The 22,807-nt window shown below is 51.5% G+C and overlaps 1 protein-coding gene across 2 annotated transcripts in view; it reads right to left on the bottom strand.

The window, feature by feature from the left end:
• Positions 1-17,397: 17,397 nt before the first annotated feature.
• Positions 17,398-22,807, bottom strand: part of LOC138511215 (long-chain-fatty-acid--CoA ligase ACSBG2-like) — a 531,477-nt gene continuing 526,067 nt past the window's right edge. Inside the window, exon 13 of one of the 2 annotated variants that reach the window (XM_069626743.1) lies at positions 17,398-18,012. In XM_069626743.1, coding sequence (XP_069482844.1) covers positions 17,897-18,012 — 116 coding nt within the window. In that variant the 3' untranslated portion in view covers positions 17,398-17,896. The remainder of the gene's footprint in view (positions 18,013-22,807) is intronic. The other variant, XM_069626744.1, reaches the window with a different exon arrangement.

Below are 22,807 nucleotides of genomic sequence, written 5' to 3'. Positions count from 1 at the left end.
ACTCATGTTCCCCTGCACCCCCACCCCCCAGCACTGTGGGGCACCTGCCAGCAGGCCCCCAACTCATGTCCCCCTGCACCCCCACCCCCCAGCACTGTGGGGCACCCTCCACCAGGCCCCAACTCATGTTCCCCTGAACCCCCACCCCCCAGCACTGTGGGGCACCTGCCAGCAGGCCCCCACTCATGTCCAACTCATGTCCCCCTGCACCCCCACCCCCCAGCACTGTGGGGCACCTGCCAGCAGGCCCCAAACTCATGTCCCCCTGCACCCACACCCCCCAGCACTGTGGGGCACCCTCCACCAGACCCCAACTCATGTTCCCCTGCACCCCCACCCCCCAGCACTGTGGGGCACCTGCCAGCAGGCCCCCAACTCATGTCCCCCTGCACCCTCACCCCCCAGCACTTTGGGGCACCCTCCACTAGGCCCCAACTCATGTTCCCCTGCACCCCCACCCCCAGCACTGTGAGGCACCCTCCACCAGGCCCCAACTCATGTTCCCCTGCACCCCCACCCCCCAGCACTGTGGGGCACCTGCCAGCAGGCCCCCACTCATGTCCAACTCATGTCCCCCTGCACCCCTACCCCCCAGCACTGTGGGGCACCCTCTACCAGGCCCCAACTCATGTTCCCCTGCACCCCCACCCCCCAGCACTGTGGGGCACCTGCCAGCAGGCCCCCAACTCATGTCCCACTGCACCCCCAACCCCCAGCACTGTGGGGCACCCTCCACCAGGCCCCAACTCATGTTCCCCTGCACCCCCACCCCCCAGCACTGTGGGGCACCCTCCACCAGCCCCCAACTCATGTTACCCAGCCAACATGTCATCACAATCTAGATCCCTGGTCCCTATGGTCAGCCTCCAAATGCCAAACACCCACCCGAGTACTGCATCCACCCACTTAGAAATGGCAATAACATGATAGAACCCCAATTGCAAGTTTGGAAATGAACACATGTCCCTCACATACACCCAATGGGTGTCAGTGAATCTCAAAACCCATATCATGATATGCATGAAACCAATGAGATGATACTACACATTGAAGTTTGAACAAAAAATATGTATTAAAGGAAACATAAATTGAATCAAAAATAAACAAACAGAAATGGGAATTCAAAAAAATAAAAAGCAGCATGTCCGTGAAATAATGCAAAACCAAAAATCATAATCCAAAGGAATGGTGTCCAAAGTCACAGTCCACAAAAGAAAATCCAATGGAAAATTATAATTGAAAGCCATTGTCCAAGGATAAATTGTAAAAAAAAAAGAAAATCCAACAGTCAACTATCTACAGATGAACAAGCCAGGGTCCATGATCCCAACAGAAGAAATGAAACCTATCTAATAACACTACCTAATAAAAAAAACTATATACAAAAATGTGTCCCATTGTCCAAAAGGTCCAAAAAAAATGCAAAACCAAAGGAAACCTAACACTAACTACAGAACTATTTACAAGGGCAGCGGGCTAGTCAGACGGCTCACTTTTGGATGTCCCGGGCCAGGGCATCATCGAACTCATGCTCAATGTCCCGGAGGCGGTCCTCCTCCATGGCCCCGAGGGTCCGCAGGGCCATCGACGTGTCCACCTCCAACCCCCTGCGGATTGCCTCGAGGCACTCGGCCAGCCTCGGGGCCCTACGCATGGAGTTCTCCGCCCTGACCATCGTGAGCCGTGCCTCTTCCGCCCGCTGCCACTCCGCATCTATGGCGTGGCCCAACCGCTGCCACACGGAAGACACTTTCTGTCCTGGGTCCTCCTGCCCTCCGGCCGATGCCTGCCCCTCCGATGTCGAAGGCCCGAGCCATCATGGCTCCCACCACGTTGCTGCTGCTGCTGTGCCTCTGCCCGTGCACTGCCTCCTGCTGCCTGCACATCCTCCGCTGGCTGGGGTGCAGTCGTTGATATAGCCACCCCTGCTGGACGTCCGACTCCCGACTGTTGCAGGGATGCCTCCTCCACCAGCCTGGCCGCACCTTCAGAGGAAGCTCCACAGGGCACCCAGGTGACTGATGAGTGGGAAGATGGCACGGAGGACGACTGGCGCATAGGGGGTTCAGTTGAGGATGGGGTTGCAGCAAGCCCCATCAAATGGAGGCATCCGGCCTGGGTGACCTGTCCCAGTAGGCCGACGCGGTCAACGAGCCATTCAGAATGACGTGCAGTCTCCTCATGAAAAGACTGCAGGTCACCTTGCATGGCCCGTTGACGCAACGCCACACCAGTCAGGACAGGCTCAACCCGGACCCGGATAGCCACGTCCGCAGGCAGAGGAAGGCCAGTTGTCGTGAGCTCATCCCCTGCCTGAAAACGGGTCTGGACGTAGGCATCCCTGCTGGTGCAAGATGATGCAGGGACAGGATCAGGGACAGGATTGCACACAGGCACCTCCGCGGCGGCCTGTGCTGCCTCCTGTCCCTGGTCCTGCACTGCACCACTAGCACCAGTGGAATCCCCACCTCCAGACCCCGTCTCTATTGCTTGCACGGCCTCCCCCTCCACCAAACCCCCCACCAACCTGGATGACTCCGTGCCATCTTCCCCCGTTGGGCTCTGTGGGGTCCCAGCTGCCCCTTCTGCTGCCGAGGAGTCCAACTCCAACCTCCGCCTCTTGGACCTCCCCCAGGCAGCTGCGGCCTGGGACGCGGCACCGGACTCCTCACTCCCCGACGAGATCACAACCTGGGAAGAGAGCCGGGCCTTGCATCTCCGTCTGGCGGTGGGATCCCCGCCGCTGTGCTCCACAGCACCTTCTCCGCCCTCTTCATCAGTTGACGCTGCAGACAGGGAGAAATAAAACACAGGCATCAGGGCACTGTACAATGGACACATACACACATGACAGTTGTACATGAGTGGCATTGGCAAACCTCAGACATGCCATCACAATCCCCAACACACATGTCATTTCAACTTGCACACATGAGCCATACCACAGCCATATCGCAACTGCCAGCACCATCCATACACATACAACAGCATGAGCAGGCAATGGTGAGCCAGACATCACATGCAACACAGGGAGTGCACTACACATGTACACACACCACCACACTTGCATGCATGTGTACACCTCTGCCAAGTGTCGCAGTGTTCAGATGGGCATCCATGTCACATCTGCCAATCAGGCTTCCACATCCCGCTGTCACATGCATCCATGTTGCATCACTGTTGCACCCTTGTCAAATACACACACATGCACATGTACACAGTGCTGATACATGCAGCTGAAAACAACATACATGCGTGACATCACGAACATGTCTACTTACATACACATTCATCCAAACATGTGTGCCCACACAACTGCATTTGGCATGCAAGCCTACACACACAAGCACCATCCATGTCCACACATTACAGACCTCGCATGTGTTAGCCTCACGGCCCTGTACACCCCCACCCATACTCGACCCCATACAAACAGATGTGCAACCTGCACACTACTGAAACATCACCACACGCACAGCTCACAATCAGGATGCATGTACACTTACCGCTCGACTCCAGACGGGTCTGCCTCTTAAGGACCTGGACGTGGAGCGCTGGGGATATGCGTTCCAGGACCCTCATCTGATCTTCCGACAAGTGGCCCCTTAGCATCCCCTGCCTTCAAGAGGCGCCGGCCCTGTTCAGGGTCCTGGACCTGAAGTCCTCCCAGCGCTTCTTGACATGTTGGAAGTCGCGGACTGCCACCCCCTCCGCGTTGATGGCAGTCACGATGTCCGTCCAGATCTGAGTCCGTCCTTCCTTGTCGGCGCGGGAACTTCCGAAGAGGGCATCATACTGCCCCAGGACTTGCTCCACCAGGACACCAACTTCCCTGGCACTGAAGCCGGTGCCCCTCTGCCTCTCTGGCCGGGGGTTGTCAGTGGTGCCAGATGTTGCAGTGCCCGACATGACAACCCCAGAGGCAGGAGTGGGTGGGCAACTGGGTCCTGGGGCTGGGCTGTGGAGTGATGGAATCCCAGTCGGGAGTCTTCGATTCCAGCAGGGGTGGTCACAGCAACAGCACCCCTGGCTGATGTGCAGGCAGCAAATGGCAGGGCATGTGGGCAGCAGGCAGTCAGGCAGCAGCAGATGGCAGGTGGGAGCGTGCTCGGGGTTCTGGGGGGGCAGTAATTCGGCCTTCTGGGCAGGAGCGTGGTCTTCCGTGTGCTTACGCGTGGCCAGCTTGATACGGAGTGATTTGGCACGTGAAAATTCTGCACGTCAGCGTGTAATTCGAGGAAAGGCCCTTAGCGCGTAAGCGCGTCTACACGCATACGCAATTTCATTGGACAGAAGGCCCCTCAAGCGCAAGCGCCCCTGTGACGTGACGCGCGCAGGCGTGCATGGGCATTTCAGCGCGCGTGAAAAAATGCACGTCCGCGTGTAATCCGAAGTAAGGGCCCATGCGCGTAAGTGACGTGACGCACGCGGGCGTTTCCCTCACCACGGGTTAAAGGTGAGCGGGCCCAGCAGTTCGCTGTACGTGCCTTTTGTGGAGACCGACGTGTGTTGCTGCTTCCTGTTGTTTCGCGCGCCATCACAACTTCACAGCTATCAAGGACGTATCTCTTCTTTTGGCGGGGGTATTGGCTACGCGTGTTGTTCTGCATCACGCTAGTCAGACGGTGAGTCGCACACGCTCTTTTTCCCACTGCGGGTGCCCCTGTGTATCGCACCCATTTTCGATGTCATAGTAGCCTGCGTGTCCCACGCGTACGCGTTATTCGTGTTACTGGGTGCCACCGCGTACTGCGGGAGGTTGAATCCACGCACGTAGGCTGCAGGGTTGCGTGCACGGTTTTACTGCAGTTTTGGGGTGCCTGAGCGTTGCGTGACCCATCACTGCATCACCGGGGTCACATACAGCCTTGCAGGTGCAGGGGGGCTGTTAACATCTTGCTTCCCACCCCCTTCACCCCAATTGCCCAGGTCAATTGTGGTGTACACCTCCCATTGGCACCACTCCATCTGTGCCGGTACTATGTGCCATGGTTGGGAGGCCACCAAAGGTGAGGGGTGCCTCAGCTGGGCATACTCCTCGTGGCGGGCGTGGTCGGGGACGTGGCAGTGGTGACCAGGGAGTAGGGGGACTACAGGGTGTCCAGGGCAGCCACAGAGGGGGAAGAGGCAGGGGTGCGCCACTTGAGCACAATGTTGTGCCATGTGTTGGTGCAGTCATGCCACCACCCCCTGTGGTTCCGGGGGATGCAGCTTCTGCACCTGGCACTGGCGCCCGTGTGACCCGGCAGTCCGTTCCATCGACTGCCACGGGCCCAAGGGTAGTGGTAGCTGCAGGTGCAGCTGTGGACACCGCCACCCAGGCTCAGGGTCTGCCAGCGCAGGCTGCGTTGGCACTTGAGGAGCCCTTGGTAGATCTCCAACAGACCAGGAGGGAAACCATAGGGGCAGGCCGGGCTGCTCAGACCAAGACACGTGTCCCTGGGGCAGTCATGTCATCTGCTGCCCCGAACAGCCGGGTGTTGGCAAGTGCAGGGGCAGATGCACCCAACAACACCCCGGTTGTGAGTCTGCCAACCAGGACCGTTGTGGTCAATGACCCTGCCACAGCTGATGTTGCTGCGCAGGGTCCATTTGAGGGCACCCAGCTGCCACTGACACAAGTCAGGCCTTTGGTCGTCCCTCCACCTGCCACTCCCTCGGCTCAATCCACCAAACCCACTGGCCATACTGGTCAGGGCGGCATTAGCCAGCCAGGGTCTGCGCCACAGTCCAAGAGGAGGAAGGTTGCACCTGCAGCACAGGCTGGGACCCCACACAAAGCCACGACCTCCTGCACGTCGAGGAAGAAGCCTTTCTGCAAGCAGGAACTGGACTTCCTCGTGGACTACGTGCGGGGCCACAGCCGTGACATGCTAGTGGGTGCCAATAGTCAGACTACGGCTGCCCAACGTGACACCCACTAGAAGCTTGTTGCGGAACATGTCAGTTCATTCGGCCATGAGGTGCGCACAGTGCAAGAGTGCAAAAAGCGTTGGAATGACATCAAACGCAGCACTAAGGCTAAGCGTGCCTCTAATTATAACTTGACTCTGGTGACTGGCGGTGGGCCTGCACCAGAGGAGGAAGAGCTCACTCCGCATGAGGCACTCGTTGCGGAGTTCATACCACCTGAATTGGTCGAAGGAGTGGGAGAGATGCTGGACTTTGATGCCCAGTCCAGTGAGTGTTGATGCGTGTTTGTTGAGGACGTGCGTGTTTCACTTGTGGGATGTGTTGTGCATGATTGCCACTACATGTGATGTGTACATGGTTCTGATGTGTAAGTAATGCAATGCTTCCGTGATGCATGTCTCCTCTGCCTGCATGCGGGGACTCCATGTAGGCATGCTCCCTTGCCCCTCCTCCGCCACTCTGCACCCCAGTTCCACCTTTGCACTGGTCTGCTTCAATCTTGCCAATGTGTACTTTCTTGTTCATGCGTGCTGTGTAGATGCTAACTTCCAGCGCAGAATCTGCCAGAAATATGCTGTGTGGTACAGCCTTAGTACTTGATGCAGGGTATCTCACTTGTACTGTGCATAGGTCAGATGTCCCGCAGGGACATGAGTGCCCATTCATGCTCCATGTGCATTGCACGCATGCCCCTATGTGTCCTTGACTGGATGATCACTGTAATACAAGTCCTTGGTTACATACATTGCATGGCATCTCATCAGCCTTCCCATGTCAACTGTGGCTCAGTACTGCGTTGCACACATGTTTAGGGTCTGACAATCTGTGTGGCTCACAGGCCTCAACCTGTTCAATGGCCAATGACTCTGTCCAAGTGTTGTTGTGTCTTCTTCACACATGGGCGGCATCCAGAGTTTTCATCATGTGTCCTGCTTACTGTCCCATCATCATTTGCAGTGTTGTCACTTGAATCACATTAAGCTGTTGATGCCAGTCAAAACTGCCTGTCAATACACAGGTGTATGGTCAGCCTTTTGATACCATGCTAGGCATCCCTGCTTTGGTACTGGGGTGGAGGGGTGCTTGGCTTCTAGATATGGTACACATTGAATGCACAATGCACGTGATGCCTGAATTTGACCTTGCACTGCCTTCACATTTCCTGGCACACACCATGGAGTCCTTGTACATGTAGGTAGTGAGTGACGTACACATTTTCTGCACTGCATAGACCCACTTCCATGGAAACTGCCACCTTTCAGCAGGTCTGATCACAGAAGAAATTCAAAGTTGACCCAGCATGCATGCCAGGTTATATGTTGTGTGTCACATGTCTGCCTGATGCGTTTGCTGTCGGTGTGGGTGTGTGTTGTTTCTCTCTATTTTTCAGGTGATGACCCAATGGAGGCGGAGGATGGTGTTGTCATGCCAGACACAGGGTTGTTACCACTACATCAACCCGGCACTAGTGGGGGTCGTGGGGTGGTAGGCCACGAAAACCCCCAAGTGCTACAGTCCATCTTGTCTCTGGCTGCCTATGAGTCCAGCCTTGATGTCGACTCTGACGTCCATGTTGAGTTGGATGAGCATCAAGTCCATGTGTCAGGGGTGAGTGATTCTGATGTGGACACTCCTCTGTCTGCGGCACCTGCACTGAGGGATCAGACAGTCTTGGTTCCTCTGCCCGTGGTGGATCGGGACGCAGGGTCACCCTCCACACCAGTCACTGATGTGCCTGGGACATCACGTCGACGGGGGCATGTAGTCGTGCAGCCGCGGGCGGTGCCAACATAGCGAGGACCCCCGGTCCTTGGGTCCCGCAGGGGTCAAACCCGGCAACGCTCTCGCCGCGCGCAACCGCAGTATACTGAGTGGGAGCAAGACATGACTGCCAATTCCGAACGGCAGGGGGCAGCAATGGAGAAAATCGCTGAGAGCATGGAGCGTGTTGCCCGATCTGTGCTCCTCCCTGCTAGGCAGGTGCTTCTCCAGCAGCAGGCGGCACGGTCCACGGGCCGCTCGCTCAGGCTGGGCATGGCAGCCTCAGACAGGGCACACCAGGCTGAAATGTCGTCTCTGCGTCAAGCAATTGCTGCTCACGCAGAGGCGCACATGGATGCCCTGAGGGAGGAGTATGCTTCCCTCAAATCCACTCTGGGTGTCCTTATGATGTCCAAGAGGCAGCGGGCAGAGGAGAGGTTTGCACAGCTTGAGCGTACCATCTTGGCTGAGCTACAGGCTTGCCGGGAGATGCAGCGGTTGTCCAGCCAGGCCTTGCAGGAGGAACTCCGTGTTACACGTGCTACCTTGCAAGAGGAAGCACGTGTATCACGTGAGGTTCTGCATGCAGACCTACGTCACATCGCCACACAGAACCAGCCTCACCCGTCCGGCAGACTTGCTGCCGACGAGGGGCAAGCTGCAGCTAGGCGTGGCCAGGCTACTGTGCCACGTCCTCCTTTCCAGGATGAGCCAGACTCAGACGACCATCTATCTCCCACATAGGTCGGGCTGTGCAGGCGTTGAGCCCATGGAGGTTTTTTTTTTTTTGGCTCAGCATCATCGCATGTGGATGTTGAGCAGCACCCTGTACCTCCCCCCTCCTGGGTGCCTCCCCTCCCCCCCGGGTCGTATGTGGCCATTTTTGATTTTTCTTTTAGTTTAGTTAGTTAAGTTTCTGTTTGATGGTTAGTTTAATTAGGTAATGTATGTTTTCCATAGTTAGTGTAATTAGTTAATATAGTTTAAAATTGCTTGTCTATTGTGCTTTCATGTGACGTTGCGGTGCTTTGTGGCTTTTGAAGGCATCCACTGTCTGTTCCAGCTGGGCCCTTCAGGCTGGCTTGTCTTGTGTATGTGTTTGCTGCTTGGGGTCCTTGACTCACATATGCCACTCCTGCCTCCCTTATCCATGGGCTCGCAAGGATGGTTCGGTGTCACAACCTATCACGCAAGCGCTTTGGACTGTCATATCTGTGGCATGTCTGGTGCTGTGTGACCTGTGTTGACACCCCTAGTGGGGATGATTTCGGTGTTATTGTCCACTGTTCAGCTTTTGCTAGATGGGGTGTTTCATGATTAATGTGTACATTCATTGCTATGCATTGTGTAGTATGTTTCTTATCTTTACTGTACACGTGCTTGTTGCAATTCATGCCGTAGATAGTGTTCCACACTTTGGATGTGAAAGACGGACTGATGGTGTGATTTCTGATGTAACTCTCTGACATGGTCAAGTAATGAGATGCCTGAAGAGACACACCCAGATGACTTTAAAGCATTAATCATGTGTTTCATGCCCTTTCTGCAGGGGGATGAGCCTCCAGAGCACCTTTGCCTGCAGACATGGCCCATTGGACGTCGGAATTCTGGACACGTTTGTTGGTGCCCACATGCACATGTGTGCACAAGCAGAGGCACAGGGATTGCAGACCTACATCCTAGAACTGCTGACGTGTTCCAAGGAACTCCAGGCAAGGTGAGCAGCACAGGGGGGCCACAACACAGCAAAGCTTGCACCAGGCGAGTTGCACATGCAGGCTTAGTAACAGCACTGAGGGTGAGCTTGGATGAATATTGGTGTTGAAGCACACAATGCAGCTCAGATGTGTTGGTGGACTGATGGCTGTTGATTGTAAAGTTGTCTGGGGCACCTGCAGGGGCAGTGGCACATACCCTCCGGTACACCAAGGTCCATCGAGGCACTTGTATCAACCATGTAGCCTTCCGAGACATGGAAAGGGGCAGCTCACAGGGACATACAGCAAGGGACATACTCGGGTGCAGTGCATTTCATTTCCATGTACATTTTGATAAATGCACTGCCAACTTTGTTTCAGTCATAGTGGTACACAACTTGCTCTGAAGTCATGCCTTGCTATATGGGTCTGTCTGCTTACCCAGGGAACATTGCATGTTGTGTGAATTGTGACACATTGGTGTTCCATTTGCCATGCACCCACCGGCGGCTGACTTACTGCATTGACTGTGTATGAACCATCACAGGGGGAATGTTACGTATGGGTACGAAGCATCCACACCAGATTGTCTGTTTGTAGAGTAGTTTGTTGCTATGGGGCATGTTTGGTGGTGTGTTTTTGTGTAATGGGCACGTACAGGTTGTTGACTGTGGCTCGCTTTGCAGCATTGCAGTGCTCCTGTAACCGGACCTGAGAGTGCGCAGTCAGGAGGCCAGCACTCAAAACCAGAGCTAAGTGTCTTGTTGTTTTTCTTTCAAACTGCTCTGCATAGGCTTGCTGGAGGGTGCACTAATGCATGGATGAATGTGTAATTCAATTTGGTATGTTTTTTTCCCCCTAATCACCCGGAATCCTATCCAATTTTGAACCCTGTACCCTCTACCCGGTGTTCCTGCTTCCCGTACCTATCCAAGCAACGTTCCCTAACCCTCTTTCCCCGCTGGGGTTGTGGATGCCAGTGTAAGCCCCAAACTTGCAGGCGCCAAAACCCTAGAGGGGGTGGTTGGTTCGTGCCACTCCTAAGCCTGGACTACAGAAGGCCATGACAATGATGTCAAGTTTGTTTGGATTGTGTATGTGTTCATGCAGGTAGTACATTTTCTATGCATTCCCTACTTTCATGTGTCATTCCTCCTCCCCTCTCCTGCCACTCATTCCAGTTATCCAGTGTGCCAACACCTGTCCCGACTGCATATCCCTGACCCTCCTTCCCCACCAGGGTCTCAGAGGCCTGTGTGAGTTTGACCTTGCAGGCACCCGGGACACGGTGGGGGTGGTTGTTTCGTGACACTCCCGCGCCTGTACACGGGACCTGTGACAGTACACATCCGTTCATGGTGCATCATTCTATGTTATGTAACACACATGGTTCACATCCTGTTGTGACATTGTTTTACTGTGCTACCTTGGTTGTTACATCATTGTGGTAGTACTTGGCCTTTGTGAGGTACTGCTACGTCAAGTCATCTACTGGAGGGTGTTCTGGTTCGTTTTTCTGGCTTGGATTTTGTGATTTTGTAAATGAGTGTGGACTCTGAGGGTGTAGGCACCTTTTTACACACAAGGTGGGAGATGGTGACGAAGGGGAAAGGTGATCCTGTGGCCAGGTGGAATTGAGGGTTGAAGGCTCCATGACCCAGGTGCAGTTGTTCAGTGGGTCATGGTCATTAGTGAGGGGGGGGGGGGGTTGTTGTTGATAGTTGCCTTGCCCTGCAGTGTGATGAGAACCCTGACATTGTAATGGTGGTATCCTATGTACATGTTGTGTTCTGCTGAGCAATGCCTGTTCATGTGTTGTGTTTACCTTTCAGGCGTCAGGGGATAGTTGTGGGTTGACATGCTGGGGTGTACACATGGTGAATGTTCACATGTGATGTGTAGAGGACACTGATGGTCACTTGATTGCACATGCATATGTTGAGTGCATGTCCTTACTGACCCACCCACTTGCACTCTGATGCACTACATGTACAACCACCCTTGCATATCCACGTGTACACTGTTTGCCTTCTGGTGCCCACTGTGTCCCTGCAGCACATGTTCTGTGACCAATTATGGATCCTGTACATGCCTAATTTGCTTTTTGATGTGGTCTGTCGCTTAGATGTGATGCTCAGGGTGTGCATCACACACAATGGCTGTTCACTGTGCTGTGTGCTGAGCAATGTGTTGCAGGAGTTGGACACAGCACACAGAAGCTGCAGTGTTGATTTTGCAATGCACAATGTGCATGTAGACAGGCATTCATTGTTATGTTACGTCTTTAACTCTTGTAATGCATTTGGAAATGACTTATTTTGGGTGGGAGGTTGTTGGTCAGTCATTTCATCTGATTCCATGTCAGGCATCATTGTCTGATGCCACTGTACATTTTGGACATGACAATGTGTACCTTATTGTTACTGTGTTGGTGTATGGGTATTGCTTGCCATGTCATGTTGTGGTTTGGGAGGGTTTGAGTGACATAACAGTGATGGCCATGGCCTGTTTTGCAGGTGTGTGTGATTCACACCTTGCATGTCAGGGTCATCTGCTTCTCAAAGCAACTAGCTGGGGGTAGATCTCTCTCGGCGGCAGGGGCCTCCCTCTGGAACAGCCTTCCTGCCTCACTGGAACTTGAGGAGAACCATCTCTGGTTCGGGAAGCACCTCAAGACCTTCCTCTTTGCTTCTGCTTTCTCTCTGCCTCTCCCTTGCAAAATTCTTCACTGGAACTGCACTGGACCTGCAACTGGGCCACTCTCACCGACCTCGGTCCCTGGCCCAGCCACTCTCCACTTGCACTGCCTCCCTGGCAACCCCTGCACTGCGGGACTGTCTCTCTACAGCCCCCCCTTCCCAGCACTTGTCTGCACTTACCTTTGCAGTTGCCACCAGCTGGCCTATGTATTTGTTTTTTAGTCTACTTACCCTGTACTGCACTCCCCCCCTCCCCTTCCCCTTGCACTTTTCCCTTCCCCCTACCCCTGCACTTGCACTATCTTAAATGACACCTGGCCTAGTAGTATCGTTGTCTGTCTTCCCTTGTTCCCCCCTCCCTGCCTCATCGCACCTTGAAATACTTGTGTATAGGCCATATCATGTCATGTCATATGTGTGCCTTTTGGTCACACAGGATAGCTTGTGTTTAAGTAGCTAGGGATGCAGACAATGTGGCACTTCCATGGCAACTATCTCAGGGTGGTAGGGTTGTGACAGTTGACTGTCTCTTTGTCATCATCGATTGTCACCTGGTATGTGCCAGGCCTGTGTGCACTCCGCAGGGGTGGGAGTTTAGGTGAAAAATGTGGCCACAAGCTGGGTCCGGGCTTCCTCGCCACGTGCCCTGTACCCTCCCATGGGCAGCGCCTGTGCCTGTGGTTGGGGATGTGGGGGCACCACCATGTCCACCGGTACGCCCTGCCGTGTTGCAACATTGTTCAGGACACATGCTGCCACAATGATCCTGCACACTACTGGGGGTGCATAGAGTAGCTGCCCGCCAGAGCGGTCAAGGGAGCGGAAACGTGACTTGAGCACTCCGAATGCGCGCTCCACTATGGCCCTGGTTGCAATATGGGCGGCGTTGTATCTTACCTGGGGTGGTGTGGTTCCGGATTGGCGTCATCATGTGGTTGCTCAGAGGGTAGGCACTGTCCCCTGGGGAGGTGTAAATGGTTGTGATTATTGGGGTTTGTGTATTTGTGTGTGTGTGTGTGACATGCATGCATGTGCAAGGGCATTTGTACTCACCTAGGAGCCATGTGTCGCCATGCTGCCCAGCTTCCAGGGACCGGCTCAGGGCGGACATTCTGTATATGAAACTGTCATGGGTGGAGCCAGGGTAGTTTGCATAGACAGAGGTGATGATTCCCTTTGCATCGCATACCACCTGTACATTGATGGAATGCCAATGCTTGCGGTTTCGGTAGATGTGCTCAGTGGCCCTAGGTGGACGTAGAGCCACATGGGTGCAATCTATGGCACCGAGCACTTTGGGGAAGTGTGCCACCCTGAAAAAATCCAGGACAACGGCCTGCCTTTCTGCGGGTGTTCTGGGCATGTATATGTGCCTGCTGACTGAGGGGCGCGCTGTCTTGATTGCCAGTACCTGGTGTAGGCAGCGTGACTGTGTGGCCTGTGAGACCCCCCTCATTATGGGAGTAGTCTGCTGAAATGACCCAGTGGCCAAAAAATGCAGGACATTGAGCACCTTCTCCAAGGGGCTCAATGCTTGGGAGCAAAGGGTGGGGGATGTAAGGTCATCTTCCCACTCCCTGACCAGGTCTAGGATGATACGAGGTAGAAACCTATACCTGCCGTAGACTTGGTCGTCAGGCATGCCAAAAAGGCTTGTCCGTGGTGCGGAAATGCGTGCCCTGGCTATTCTCCTCCTCCTGCGGTGTCCCACGATCAGTGCTGCGACAAATGGGGCATTCATCGTAGCTGTATATACGTGTTTGTTGTTTGCGCGCACTTTTATACTGTGCGCGGGGACGCTTCCGTCTGCCTTCGTGTGGCGGACGTGTTGATGCCTGTGCGCGTCTTTTGCCGTGCGCGGGTTTCCCGTATTCGAATCCATGAATACGGGTTGTTGGCGTTTGTGTGGGCGTTCTGTGTAGTTCCCTGCAGTACTTCCCCAGTTACGCCTTCTTTTTCACGCGTTATTCCCCATTCCGCGTGTTACGCCCACTGTTCCGCCCACTTTGGTTGTGTGTGCCGCGCTATGTGCGCTTTTGCTGTGCCTGCGTGCATCATGGCAGGATTGGGCGCACGGACAGCGGGAAACACGCGCAGCATCTTCATTGAATCGCACGCGTGCGCTGCGTTTCTTACGCTTGCGCTACCTTGGGCCTGCTTGCGCTGGGATTTTCGGCGCACGTTTTCTCCATGAATCGACCCCTCAGTGTCTCAGACCTCTCTCAGGTGATCATACTAGAGACATGGAAGCCATCAATTCAGTGTTTTCTCTAATCCACAATGGGATGGTGGAGAATGGTTTAGCCCTTAATGATACTTAAACCGAGCTGATGATAGCCCTCGGGAAAGCCAGGGCACGAGGGTGTTGATCAGGGGTTGAACTGCTGCTGTGTCCCACGTGGGCTCCATAGCCCAAGTGCCGGAGTGCCAGGCCACGCCCCCTTTTCTATAACTGCTGCCTCCAGGCCAGCCAGTGCCAAAGCCTATGGGGGTAGCAGGGCAGCAGGGGTGTTGTCCACCCACAGTGGGAGCTGCTGCTGTGCCCCAGGAGGGCCCCCATAGCCCAAGCGCTGGAGCATCAGGCCATGTCCCCTTTTCTATAACTGCTGCCTCCAGGCCCGCCCGGGCCAAAGCCCACGGGGGAAGCAAGGTTGGGGGAAGCAAGGGTAAGCGGTGTTGAGCGCGCACAGGGGCTGTTAGGCGACCCGAAGGGGGTCTGTTCATTCATAGAGGCTGCTCATGCACTGAAGAGGAACGCCAGTATCGAGAAAACAGATCAAGGTGAGGAGGGAGAGAAGAGGGGTGGGGACTATTTGAATTGCTTTCCAGCCCGGGCTTCCCCCTCTGATGCGATCACATTGCCCTAATTGCTCTCCTCACCTATCCCCACCTACACAATTACCAGTCCTGGCATTAGGGCTGATTTGGCTGCCATGGTCACGAAAGCAGTGGACACTGATGCGGTTGCTACACCCCCGTACTCCCCTCCTTCACCACCAAGATGCACTTTTGCGCCTGTGCCACACAAGAGTAGAACTCTAACTGTGACGCGGAGGCTAAGGGACCCCGTATCTCAAGTCCTACCCCAGGTCCCCAAAGCAGATGCTAATAAAGCCAGAATTGCGGCTCCACCATGTTAATAGGGGATGCATATAACCTGATCAAAGAAATCAACAACTTTTGGGAGGTGCCCCAGTTCTTGAGTGGATTGATGGACACATTCACAACTGAGAGGGAAGCCCTGCACGCAATGGCAAAGGTGACACCATTACAGCACCTTGGGTTGGGGCAGGCACTAAGGCCCTGAATCAACCAGCGGGCTCCACTGTGTTATCTGTTGCTCCTCATTTTGGGACTCCAGGTCTAAGGTGGAACCACTCTGGATATGGCCTCTTTGGGGATCTACGAACTATTGGCCCAGATACCCATGGAGGCATCTGATTTACTCCTGGCTATCGCCCCACACCAGCTCCTACTTTTCTTTGTCAATCTCAGAAAAAACACTTCAACTCTCCTGTAAACAAAACCCAGGGGATGTGTACCAGTGACCCTGACATCACCATGAACCAATCTCTCTTAAGCAGCATGACTGAGGGTTTCAATACCCCCAACCTTTTGAGTCCAATCCAAGACCCCCTAGCCCACCTGTGTGCAAACAGCAAACAGGAGCTGCGGACCCTGACCCCTATGAGCCGACAACCTCCACCATCACTAGGGGCACACGCACAACACAACCACGATGCAATAAAAGTGGGAGGTCTGACGGTTGCTAAGTCCCCTTCCACAGCCTTCGCTGGGCAATCTAACACACATACCTCCGCAAAATGTACTGAGGACGTAGCACGGGGCTGCATTTAATGTCAGGTGCCTTGTTGAGCTGGCGGCCCTGAAAAAACTGGTTCTGTTGATCCTTGAAAACACCAGAGTCACAGAAAGCGGCATACCAGGGGAGCATCCTCAAAGAGTCCATGCAGAGTCCAAGGGCAGAGGTCCAGAAATAACCATGGCCATTCTAGAAGTGACCCCATGATGGAGGGAACATCGCCCGCAGAGAGTCCCTCAAAGGGCCCAGGGTCAAACTACTGTTGGCACTAACCTCCGAAGTGCCAGTCGTCAGGCTATTCCTAGGGATCTTCATGTGGGGAGTGCCTCTGGGGTGCAGAATCAAGGGGGGGGTTCCACATCTCTCACAAACAAGTGCCCCCACTGGCTGAGATCAGGTTGCAGCTTTATAATTAAGGAGGATTTATAATATTACAAGCTGCAAGAGACAAGGTCCTAACAATGAAAGCATAGATGATTTATCCACATAGACCTTAGGGACCATAGGATGGCCACCACACTATTGGGGCTGGGTTTGTGCCGCCGTCCTATCTCTAACAAGACATATGCCACACTCACAGTGCACAGGAAGGCGGGAGGCATGGCACTCCCGCACTTCTGGAAATACTACGAAGCAGCTGACCTTTGGGTAATCAAGGGCATGTTGCTCTTTTGAATGCTTCAAGCATTGTCTGAAGATAGCTCTGTTTCAGTGATGTCTCCTCCATGCCTTACTGTTCTGCTCTGTTACTCGACTGGCATCTGTTTTGTCTGTCTTTTTTTTTCTAGCGCTCCCATGCCTGCGGGCCCGTCCTTAGCGCTATATAAATAAATACATTTCCTTTCATCCCCTCACAGGCTGCTCTTGTCCTCCGCGCTGCTTCTTGGTTGTTCACTGGGATCGTCCTCGTGTCCCTGGCTCTCCATCGATACCTGACGCTCTGCTGGTGCCTTCTGTATTCCTTAGGCACTTCTGCTTCAACTCCTGGACCTCCATACCATTTACTGTTTTTTTCCCCATCTTGGGGTTTTTCCCCCTGGAGGACAGCCTTCTGTTAGCCACTTTGCCTCCAGCAGTAAAGAATCAGAAGGCAAGATGGCTACAGACCAGGACCGACCTTACATCTACACTTCTCGCCGTACACAGAGAAGCAAGGTAAGGCTGAGTATTCACAGCTGGATCCATCTGAAAATACAAAGCCTCTGAAAATCTGATGTGATGGCTGTCATCTGAGACCGGAGTTGAAGTAAGGCTTATCCGATTCAGAGAATGAATGAATCCCTAGCTATCAAACTGAGCCGCATAAGGGCCATCTTGGCCATGTTCAAGTCAGATGGAAACTGAAGCCTGTACACTCCCCTTTACATTGAGCTCATTGGTTTGGCCAAGGCATACGATCAGACTGACATGAGAAACGTCCTAGGGACAAAAGGCGAATTCTCAATTTTTGTCACACTCTTGTCTGATAATAGCAACTCTGTCAAAGCTATCGAAGAGTCATCAGAACGGTTGTAATGTAAGATTTATTGGCCTGGGGGCAAAAAGGACAAAAACCCACATATCAGACATTGCCGCAGACCTGATCCAACTTGCTGTACTATCCATGGTTATTGATATAGACACCTCTTTTGCTTTATCAAAGGCTAATTGTAAAAAATAAAAAAATAAAAATATATAAAAAGTGGTGCAGAATTCAGACTAAATATCTAATACAACATTGAGAAAATTAGAATGTCACCCAATAAAGACGCCATCCACTGCAATAAAGCAACAAAAGTCTCAAAACAGTAGAAGGGTCGATGTGGCAAATAAGGTTACGTATTGGAGTCCTCAGGAGGAACACGCAAACCACAGGCCTAAACACATCATGGAGTCAAGCTTTATTTGGCAGCAATGCAGTTAACCATCTAAACTGTTCCGGCTTCAAGCATTGAAAGTTCAGTTGATAAAAATGTCCTTCATTTGTTAGAACGCACTCTTCTGGTTTCCCCTGGTCATGGGTGTCACTGCTTGTACAATTCATTGATGACCTTCTCATACATACTTAAGATTGCAGGACGCTTCAGTTTCATGGTGGGACCTAAAGGAAGAAAAGGGGAGAGTGTATGGGGGAGGACAGCTGAAACAAGAAAAGTCATCACCCGTAAGTAAGAATACCCTTCCCTCAAAGACTGTCACTCTGCACTATAATGCTATAAGTCTCATATGTGGGCAAGGCCTGTCCTCTGTACCCTTCTACATCCTCTGCAATCATACGAGAGCCCTTAAAGGCAACTTGACCTTTACTCACAGTTCTTCCTCCTGAGCTTTTTTTAACATACCCCCTAGCCCTCGTTCTCTTCAGCCTGGTCCTCTTACTTGATATTCTCTCAGCGGATGTCTGTGCAGTTATGAGGGACCTGAAAATCACCAAAAGGAGCAAGGCCCATGGATTACAGCTGGACTCCACTCTGTCCAACCCATCTGGTCACTTTACATAACCTTCCAACACACTGTGATGAATCCTACAGAGTCATCACTGACCCCCAACCTAAAGTCTCCTCACATGTAGACGGGGGAATGCAGTCGCTACCTTATCCTGACTCTCGGGACGGTAATATGAGGGAGGATCACATGGGAGGAGATGGTTGTCGGGGAGATGTGATGCCTTCTATAGGAGAAATGCAGTATTCTTCTTTATATGAAGAGCAAAACCCCATAATCCCTAAAAATCTGATGTCAAATTGTCCTTCTGTAAAACCTTCCCATGTTAAAACCCAAACTACTGTTTATGAAACCACTCCTCAGTACGGCTTACATTCAACATCCCATGATTGTAACGAGTTTTACCTGGGTAAAGGTTTTGAGCAAAACATCACTATACCCAATGTTCACATCACACTTCCTGCTTCTGGCAGTTACTATTCCAAGAAGTATCTGAAACAATATTGCTTTGAGCAGTCTAGAACAAATACATACTCCAATTTCCATAACCTCTGGAGAACTGAGACGAAGAAGATGAACAAGGAGTCAATGGGAGGAAAAGTGACTCCAAGTGTGTAGTGCGTTCTAGTTGTCCAAAATGGAATAAACTGTGCGGGATATTTAAACCCAAAAGTTACCTGCAGATAGAGAATTGAGGAAGGAAAGAGGAGAGAGGCTGCAGAGTATGCAGAGCGGGAAGCAAGACCTGGGACAGAGGCGGTTCACAGAAGAAGAGATGTGGGGAACAACGTGAACGGCTGCCTGCAGCAGGTCGGCAGCATTCTAGACCGGAGATAAGAAACTCTGGTAATGCGAAGCTGAACAATGCAAAGCTGGGTCAGAAGAGGAGAGGCCCTGCAGAGCTGCGACGGTACTGGTGTCAAAGGAAGAAAACACTCATGCGAGAGTTGAACAGACTTGTGTGCAGGCAGGGAAACCAGCCACGCAAAAAATGCTTGCAGCAACAGCACGGTTTACCAGTGAGTCAGACTGAGAGTGAAGGGGCTCCTGGGACATGCAGAGACTTTAAAGAGTATTTGAACAACTTTTGCATATCGACTGCATAGAATTATAAAGAGAAGGTAAACATGGTCCAATTCCCCTGACATGAGATGTCAGTTGGGGGACACCTGGGACAAACATTGCCAAGAGAGGTTGAAAGAAAGGTTGACAGACAGAGCTTGAACAAACCCGCATATTTGAGATGTCTGCATGGTGGAAATTGGTGCAAGTAACCACTGAAGTCGACATGTTTTGCTACTGAAGAAGTGTGATTGCATGATACCCGGCAGGAGAGTATACCAAGAGATCTATATGAATCAAAACGGAGATATTTCTAGCAATTGAAAAAAATAGGATATCAAGAGTTTTTTTCAGTTAAAGAAGTTGAGAAGTTCCTGGCAGGGGAGCATAGCAGGAAAAGAAAAATTGTACAATTGTATGAAAGAGACATTTGGTTTTGCCATCCTGAGAAAAGTATTGTATGTAAGAGACATTTGGTTTTGCCATTCAGAAAACCGTGTTCTATGAAAGAGACCTTTGGTGGTTTTGCCCTCTTCAGAAAAGTGTTCTGAGGAAAAGACACATGATCAGCTATTCTGAAAAGAGTAGTCAATGGCTGAGACATGTTTGCTTTGCTAATCTGAAGATACATTTTCATTTCATTGGGACAGAACATTGTTGGAACAATATATGTCCAAAACGCTTCCTGAATTGGTTGAAGGGAAGGGTGATATGCCCTTACCCAGTGAGGAGGGAAAAGAAGAAAACTGAAATCCTGATCCTCGGATCCGCGACCAACCTAAAAAAACTTAGCCCCAACTACTCTGCATTCAACATTGATGGCAACATAATTAGAGTTGCCAAAGTAGTGAAAACACTATGCTTTCACCTTGACTCTGCCTTGACACTGAAGAGACAGGTGCACTCCCTAGCATCCTCTACTGCCTACACTTGTAAGCTCATTAGGGCATGCAGAGCCTTCCTCACCCAAGCCAGCTGCATCATCCTTGCCAATGCCCTAATACTTTCCAACCCCGACTATTGCAATGCCTTGTACTTGGGAGCAAACATAAACCTCATTGACAAAATTCAAACATTGCAAAATAACGCCCTTAGAACTGCCCTTGAACTGCCCTTAACCTACCCATCAAAGAACACATCTCTAACAAAAGAAGATAACATAAGTGGCTAAAAATCAGCGACAGAATCTCACTTAAAACAGCCTCACTTCCCTTTAAATGTCTTAACAATGCAGTCCCCCCTTACCTGGCAGCAATAAAAGTGAGAAGAACATCGACCCGCCCTACCAGAACTGCCAACTCCTACTGTCTACTGCCAAATTCAGGATGAAGAAAACAGGCGGCAGCAGTTTCCCGGTTAAGGCAGCCCAGTGTTGCAATGCTCTCCCACTTGACATTAGAACTGACCAATCCTACTATAGCTTCAGACGGAATATTTGCAAATGGCTACATTCCAATGACTCCAAAGATTAACCTCGCTACAACCTGCATAATGCCGCTCCTAGCTATCTCACAGATTAATTCACTAAAAGATGCTCTACTAGACCAACAAGAACCTCCAATGTCAACAGCCTCATCATACCGAGATTCAGACTGTCCAAGGCCGGAGGAAGCAGCTTCCAGGTATAATCAGCCCAACTCTGGAATTCACTGCTACCTACCCTACACGAAGAGCAGCCCTTTCTGAAATTTAGATCGAATTACATCAATCTCCTAAAAGCTGCCGACATCTAGTCAACCTGCAACCACCCATTGCCTATACCTCTAGTGCAGATTTGCCAGTCACCACTAGCATCCATGCCAGTTCCCACCTGGCTTCCGCGCCACTACACTTGCACCCCCCGCTTAGCGTTAGTAAGCTTGCCAGGACCTATTCTATGCCAGTTCATCCGGCCACTAGTTGACCCCACGGTCTATGTATATTTAGCTTGGCTGTAGCCGGGCAGTATATTACCCTATACCGCCCTCCATTGCTCAACAGCTTCACTTACACCTAGCCAGCCTGCCCTATATAATCTTTGCCTTCCAGTCATCTCATAACCTGTATTTAATTGTATAGACATGCATATCATTGTACATTATTGTAACGTGTTCATAAATGTATATTTATCTTCGTCACTGTACATTATCGGTAACCTGCAACTTAAGTCTTGCATTTTCTGTACTGCTGCGCCCGGTAACCTCTGGGTCTGGTGTGCAGTACAAGTGAGTAAAACAAACAAACAAACAAACAAACACTTATAGATCTTACCCAATCTGACTGTGTATATGTATATTCCTCAACAAATTTTCCGAGACATCTACCTCTAATATTTCATATGGATCTTGTACCTCACTTTGTAACTAAGCTTTTAAGTATCCATGTTTTTCTGCTCTCTGTTGCGCCCAGTTACTCTTGGGTTTGGCGCGCCATACAAATCAATAAACAAACAAACAAACCTATTGCTACATCTGTACTCCCCATGGGAAAAGTGGTGAATTTAAAACCATACAGGATCCCAGAGGCCATGAAAGAAATAATCCTCCAGGAAGTCGATAAGATGCTAGCAGCCGATATTATAGAGGCCTCGCAGAGTCCATGGTCCTCAATGATAGTCTTGGTGGCTAAGCCAGATCAATCATGGATTTTCTCCTATGACTTTCGGACATGTAATGCTGTGTCCCAGTTTGATAACTATGCCATGCTCAGGATAGATGACCTGATTGATCGACTGGACACAGCCACTTATATTTCCACGATTGATCTCACCAAAGGCTATTGACAGGTATCTCCGAACCTTGAAGACAACTCTGGGCGGAGCATATGATACACCTGCATGAAATTACCAGAGACGTACAATAGGCCAGACTAACCGCCAACCCAAAGAAGTGTCATTTGTCCCAATCTGCCGTGAAATATCTAGGGTTCTTTGTGGGCAAAGGTTTGGCCAACCCCAGGCAGAAATGTATAGAGCTGTAAAAGACACCCCTGTACCGAAGTCTAAACAAGATCTAGGGGCCTTCTTGGAACTGGTAGGATACTACCAATACTTTATTCCCAATTTCTCATTCATCACGCCACCTCTAACCTAGAAAAGCTGAACCTCAGAAGATAAAGTGGCGTAAGGAAGAACAACGCTCTTTTGATACCCTTAAAACTATACTATGTAGTGAACTAGTTCTTCAGGTCCCTAATTTTAATAAAGAGTTTGTACTTCAGACTGACGCATCCAGGGTAGGCATAGAAGCAGTTCTCTCAAAGACATATCATGGAAAATAGCATCCTGTGATGTATGTTAGTCGTAAATTGTTTCCTAGGGAAAACAACTATGCCACCATTGAGCTTTATGCCCTGGCAATAAAGTGGGCAGTGGGAAACCTTAAATATGACCTCACTGAATTCAATTTAATTTTTTATCACAGATCACTCGCCCCTTACGTGTCTTGGTT

Source organism: Ambystoma mexicanum, chromosome 6p (genome assembly GCF_040938575.1).
Source record: "Ambystoma mexicanum isolate Mex_15411 chromosome 6p, UKY_AmexF1_1, whole genome shotgun sequence".
Lineage (NCBI taxonomy): Eukaryota > Metazoa > Chordata > Amphibia > Caudata > Ambystomatidae > Ambystoma > Ambystoma mexicanum.
The sequence above is the reverse complement of the archived record's forward strand: the minus strand, read 5'-3'. Positions and strand labels throughout refer to the sequence as shown.